Source organism: Gavialis gangeticus, unplaced genomic scaffold (genome assembly GCF_001723915.1).
Source record: "Gavialis gangeticus isolate Ggan-Ray unplaced genomic scaffold, GavGan_comp1, whole genome shotgun sequence".
Classification (NCBI taxonomy): domain Eukaryota; kingdom Metazoa; phylum Chordata; order Crocodylia; family Gavialidae; genus Gavialis; species Gavialis gangeticus.
The window spans coordinates 18,991,969-18,998,282 of NW_017729026.1; the positions used below are offsets into that span (position 1 = coordinate 18,991,969).

A 6,314-nucleotide genomic window follows, 5' to 3' on the forward strand; every position below is an offset into this window, starting at 1 on the left:
CAAAGAACTCGGAAAGACCACAATAGTTCAGAATGATTTGAAAACTATGATTTCTTATTTGAAATCTCTAAGTCTGTCTTGTGAATCATGTGTAGATGTTTGTACACCTAACAATGCTAACATTGTGTTGTACCCTGCGGCACCTTTAAAAAGATTGCATTGGCATGGTACGTGAGAGAAAACTCAGATATCTGGCCTCAAATCCCCTGGTTCACAATGTCACAAGGATGCAGAAACCACATGTGCCTCAGACTATGATAACCACTATAATACGGTATTGATGCAGACACTGGTTGCTTTTTCTAACTTGGAGTAAAATGAATTGTGCTTGAGAAGTGAGATGCAAATTGTATGTCTCCTTGCCAGGTAGGGTGACTGGTTGGCTGTCATCTGGTCTAATATGTCTATTCATTATTTTTATTTTGGTTGCGTATCTTAGTATTACTTTCATGGGTTACCAGAATTATTGTATTTTATGGGAATATGAACTTGAAGCATCGGGCTTAATTAACATTTTTTCAGGTCTGGTCAGGTCTCATATTAAGAACTATCGTCTCATTCTAAGATAATTTTTATAATGTAATCAAAATGGATTTCCTATATTAAATAGCTCTGTGTGTACATGTTTGCCTTGCTGTTTTTAGGGATTGCCATGAATGTTTATCAGCAAGCTGTCTATTTCTCAGTGGGGAATTATATCTGGGTAAAAGGAGCTGCTAGCATGTCTGATGTGTCCGACCTAAAGCTCTTTTACACTGGCTCGGGAACAATTACTTCAGTCTCTGTGGACTGGCTTTACCAGATGATGTACTTTGTCATGAATGCAAAGGTAGGAGTTTGGGGCTTAAAAAACTTCTTAATACTTAAAGAGTCACTTCATGATCTATTTTGCATGAGAAGACAAAGAATTTATGAAGTATAGTATTGGTGTACAGCACACTTCTTTTCTTCTTAATTTAATAGGATTTATATTGTTCATATAAAATAGAACTGCTCTGGCAAAAACTCCCTCAGGTTAAATTAAGAGTAAACAGACGACAGGTTTCCCTGGCTTTATGCAGGTTCTGTATGTGTGAATTTGCTCTTATGTGATGACCCTTTTTACACCAAAAATTAATTATATGAGAGGTAAATTCACCCTTATGCGATCGGTGTGGTGGAAGTCAGCTGCTTTGTGTGGTGCATTGTGGGAGTGACGTGCACTAAGATATAATCTCCTGTGTGGATCTGTGCTCCTTGCTTGTTGTCTGCAACACGTGTTTCTGTAGTTGCCGTCCCCATTATGATAGTGTCCTGTGCTTGTGTGTACTGTCTGCTGTTGGCAAATATCAAAATTGTCTTGTAAACGTAGTAGAAATGGATCTGGGGGTCAGTACAGTCAAGGTCTTGGAATGTATCCCTATTTGTTACATTGTAAAGTGGGTTCCCTTTATGCGAATTCAAGTTATGCACCGTTTTCCAGGAACACATGTACAGCAGAAAGCGAGGGAAACCTGATCTAGAATTCCATCAGTTTTTCCTCAAAAGCCTTGCTATAACCTATGCCCTGACACTGATTGACTTATGGCTCATTCCCTGGAAAAGTCTCTCATTGCCTGTATCCCAGTTTCCCACCTGTAAAAGACTGTTGTATTGCACATTTGATTCTCCATTCATGAAACTAATAATTAGAGTGGTCAGTTCTTGGGATGGCCTCTTAGTTCCTCTTGTAAACATGGGAGGAGAAGCCAGACTGCTGCCATAAATAGGCAGCTGAAGATGCCTCCTGCAAGTTTCTGCCTCCTTAGTTTTCACTTACTGTCTATGGTCATATACAGACAGGACCTACTGCGGCCAGACAACTTCATGCTCTTCCAGTCCTACACTCGCAAAGTGACTGCAAGGGTTCACTGCAGACAGTGTAGGTTAGAAAAGACCTGAAGTCAAATTTGTCCTAGGTTGCTTCCAGGATCCGGAAACAACTTCTCCCTTTCATAAGTTGGTTCCAATTCAAAGCCTGTTTTGGTCAGCCTTCAAAGCTAGCCTGTTTCCTCCAACTTGAAAGCAGATGGTTAAGTGGAGAGTAAATTAATAATTTCTTAATATATGCACTCATGCTTGCCATAATCAGTAAGTTTTATAATTGAATGATGAAAGTTTACAGGGGCTAAAGTTGTTAGAGGAGTCTATCTCTATGCTTACTAGAAGGAATATCAGGTCAGGCTGTTGGTCACCAGTAAACACTGGATATTTTATATTCTTTTCTTTAGGTATATATCTGCAGTTTAGGGAACTGCACAGTAGCTGAAGACATTACTCCACCTTCAGTGACTTCCCCTAGGAAAGTTATAGCTGACCCATATAATGGGTAAGTATTCTGCTTTGATGACTTAATAATAGGTCTACTGTTGAGCTCTTCTTCCATCTCCTTCAATTTGCTAGTCAGTCACTTACTGATTCCAGCTCTTCTCAATTAAAAAAAACCAAAATAAAACAAAAAACAGTCAACAATTATAAATACTGTATAGATTGTCCCTACTTCTCCTCAGCCCATTCATACTCATGGTTGGATCTTTTTCAGTAAGTTCATGACTGTATTTCCAATACACAAAGTATCTGAAAATATTTAATTAAAAAAAAAAGACATTGTATGCTTTCATGGAAATGCTTGTTTGCATTCTGAAGGTCTCTGACTGGCAGTTTAGATTATGTATAAAAATGCTTTAATACAGGGATACTTACTCCCTCAACCTGTGGGCCAGATTTGGCCCCTGGTGCCTTGTCATCTGGCTTGTGGGTCTCCCTGTGGGCCCATGGGGCACCCTGTGGGCTGGGGCCTTGCACACTAGATCCAGTGCAAAGGACAGCTCAGAGCTTGGATGGAGGCAATGTAAAGCCTCAGAGTGTGATCCCTGGACATGGGACTAGGCAGTGTCGGGCCCTGATCCCAGTGCACAGAGCCTGGTGGAAGTGGTGCAGGGTCCCAAGGCTCTGATCACAGCATAAGGGACTGATCCAGGCATGCAGGCCCAATCATGGAGTGCAGGGTCTGCTTTGGCTCATAGACTGGCCCTTTCTGGCTCATGGAGCCAAAAAGTTGAGCACCACTGCTTTAATAAGCTATGGGCCAGGTCTTACTTGATGTAAACCCGCATATTCTCATTTTATGTCAGTTGAGCATTAGAACCCATATATTTAATTCTTATAAAATATGAATTATGAGACAAAATAATTTTCTCATCATTCTTCAAAAGGACAGGTGCCTTTCAGAGCCAGTAGGCCACTAAAATGTCACGTGTACAGCATTGGTGCTTCCTTCCTCCTTTGGTTGTATTACTGTTTTGGGCTGTTCTGTTTCATTGTCAGGTATATTTTCTATCTTCTGGAGGATGGTATTTACAGGGCAAGCCTCCCTACCTCTTCAGATCTAATCACTGCGGCTTTACTAGTTGTGAGAATCCGTGCTCTAAGAGACTTTGTGATTAACTACCAGTCCAAAAGACTTATTTTCTTCTCCAAAGAAAGACAGTCCTTTGTATCTTATTTTCTGGATGGCTCAGGATTTAACGAACTGCGACCTAAAGTTTCATTTGCAGACATAGAAAGTTTTGTTTATGAGAATAACACATTGGTGGTCACAAACAGTAGGGCAGTTTTCCGTGAAGAGATGTCTGTGAACGGGATCTCCAGCTTTAATGAATACATTGCAGATTGCAGCCTTACTGATCCAGATTATTTTGGGTATGGAAACTTGCTCTTTTATGGTTCATCAACTCAGCCTTTTCCTTTGCCATCACCACCTCAGCTTGTCATGGCTCTGTTTGGATCAGACCGAGTTGTAGTCACCTGGAAACCACCTGAACCCACTATTGGAACCAGTAAGTTCAACCAAGTCCATGTTGCATTATACTTCCCAGAAAAGATATTCCTGATTTTTGTTGTACTGACACCTTCCCACTAATTCAACCTGAATAGCTTTAATGTCCAGGTCATTGCCCCATTTTTAAATCAAGAGTAATTCTGTTTAAATAAATGGAATTGTATTAGTATGAAACAGGTATAAATAAGAGGAAAATAAGGCCCAATGTTGTCTACTATTAAGTAGCCAAGATTTCATGATTTGCTGATAAAATAAAAATTCATCTTAATTCAATTAGTGGTAACTGACTTGAGTGAGTTACTGTTATGGGGGTTAACAGGCTACATCTTAAATAAGTAAAGAAAGTGATGCTGACTGCTGGTATCATGGTGTCGTCAATGGTACACAGAGTGTACCTACTAGTACCATGGTGGCTCCATGGCTGGCAGGCGTGCTATCAGCTCTACTTTGTATATATGTACATTTGACCTGTGATACCAGAAGTGCAGCTGTAGCTGGAGCCACTGGCAACCCTTTCAGGCTAGATCATCTAGAAGGTGAGGGTTATGATGTACTACCATGGCATCAGTGGTGAGAGCAGCACTAGTTTAATTTTCATTTCTATTGAGATGTCTGGAAATTTCTATGCTCTCATATTGATTGCTTTGAAATTAATCTGTTAAAGCTGTTCCTTATCCAATCATGTGATTGTTTATCTATGCTGTTCAGATCCTTCTGCTTGGAAGAACTGGACTTATATTCTGAAAGTATCATCTCAGGGTTCTGCTGACGAGGATCGAGCTGTCTCAGATATCAGTCATACTAACGTTACAGTGAGAGACCTGTCCAACTTCACAGCATATGAGGTGTCAGTGAGAGCTTTGTCTCCTGCTGCGGAAGGGCCATGGTCAGAGTCTTTTAAGGGTACTACTTTAAAAGAAGGTAAGAATGACTTCTTGACTGAGGAGAAATAGATGAGTTGACCTGTGCATAAATCTCTACCTGTTGAGGCCTAGACCTTGAGCAAAGACCCAAAATTAAGAGGGAAAAAAAGCAAGGCACAGGACGCTGTATACAACATAGGATTAATAATGCCTTCATCATCAATTATATTCTCAAAACACAGTTTGCTAATTTTGATAATTTCTAATGTAAATAATACACGGTAATAAAAATGGGAACACACTGGATTTACACTTGTGCCTAGTTTCCCCATAGTGTATCCTTCGAGGTGACAAGAGTAGCTGGCATCACTTTTGAAGTGTGGTGAGGACCAGTACAAAGATTAGCATCTGAAGACTACTGGTGGTAGGTAAAGCTGATTTGATAGACACTAGGGCTGGAAGGGACCTTGAAAATCATCAAGTCAAGGCCCCTACCCCAGGGGCAGGAAGTCAGCTGAGGTCCAAGGATCCTAGCAAGATAAGCATCCAAACGCTGAAAGTAGGCTCCTGTTATGTAAGTGGGTGGTCACTGGAGAAATACATAGGCGAGGCCTCAGAGATACTTTGGTGCATAATTCCTACTGAAATCAGTGGGAGTGAAATGTCTAAATATAAGCTGGGTACCTGAATACCTTTGTGGACTTTTGCCTTACTTTTTCTGTTTCTCACCAGAAAAAGGGATAATGCTTTTCTTGCAACTGCTGTCAGTTTTTTTTATTTCTTTGAATTGAATGCTTTCAGATCAAGGATTGTTTCTTACTACATACTTTTTATAATCAAATGCAATAGGATTCTGAGATTGGTATCTGGCATATAAAGAATGGCCAAATAATTAACCAGTATTTACATTTTCTCAGTACCTCACAGTTAGAGTTTGTTCATTTTTAATCAGTTGAAGAAGAACCTTATATTTTGGCGGTCGGAGATGAAGGTCTTTGGAAGCAGCACTTGGATCATTTTGGACCAGGAGAATTCCTCTGTCCTGATTTAAGAAATGCTACAGGTAAATACTAGCCTAGCCAAGTGTCCCTGCTAAGGATCTGTCTGCATTTATCCAGTTATTAAAGGAACTGGTGAGGGTGTTTAAACATACGCTCTGCGAGTGGGAGTGCAGGGGTTGAAAGCTACTCTAATTAAAGCGCCCGGAGTATCATGTGTATCAGTGTCCCCATGTAGTATGAACTTTAGTTAAAGCACCCCCACTGCCATTTTTTAGTGCAGGGGCGGTGATACATATGATGCTGGAGTCTGCTGGAGTGTTGTAATGACCATGCTTCAGCAGACTCGATTAATTCAGTCTGCTCCAACGTGCTGTAATTACGTGTTGGGGCAGTCTCACTGCTCATATATACATGCCCTGGAAGACTGGCACTTCTGTCAAAGCTGACTAGACTTGAATGAATGGAGTTAAACAAAAATTGTTTTTACTGGTAAAGCTTAGATTTCATCTGCTTCTTTCTCACATCTGAGGAAGGACAGTTTGCACCAGAAAGCTTCTCTAATGCCTATCTAGAACTTTTACAATCTTTGCA

General features: G+C 40.5%; 1 protein-coding gene across 1 annotated transcript in view; it reads left to right on the plus strand.

Annotated features, from left to right (window-relative positions):
- Positions 1-6,314, plus strand: part of ROS1 (ROS proto-oncogene 1, receptor tyrosine kinase) — a 175,728-nt gene that overhangs the window by 27,824 nt on the left and 141,590 nt on the right. Inside the window, exons 11-15 of the mRNA XM_019520222.1 lie at positions 645-829; positions 2,250-2,347; positions 3,346-3,857; positions 4,568-4,780; positions 5,675-5,785. Of these exons, the coding sequence (XP_019375767.1) occupies positions 645-829; positions 2,250-2,347; positions 3,346-3,857; positions 4,568-4,780; positions 5,675-5,785 (1,119 nt within the window). The remainder of the gene's footprint in view (positions 1-644; positions 830-2,249; positions 2,348-3,345; positions 3,858-4,567; positions 4,781-5,674; positions 5,786-6,314) is intronic.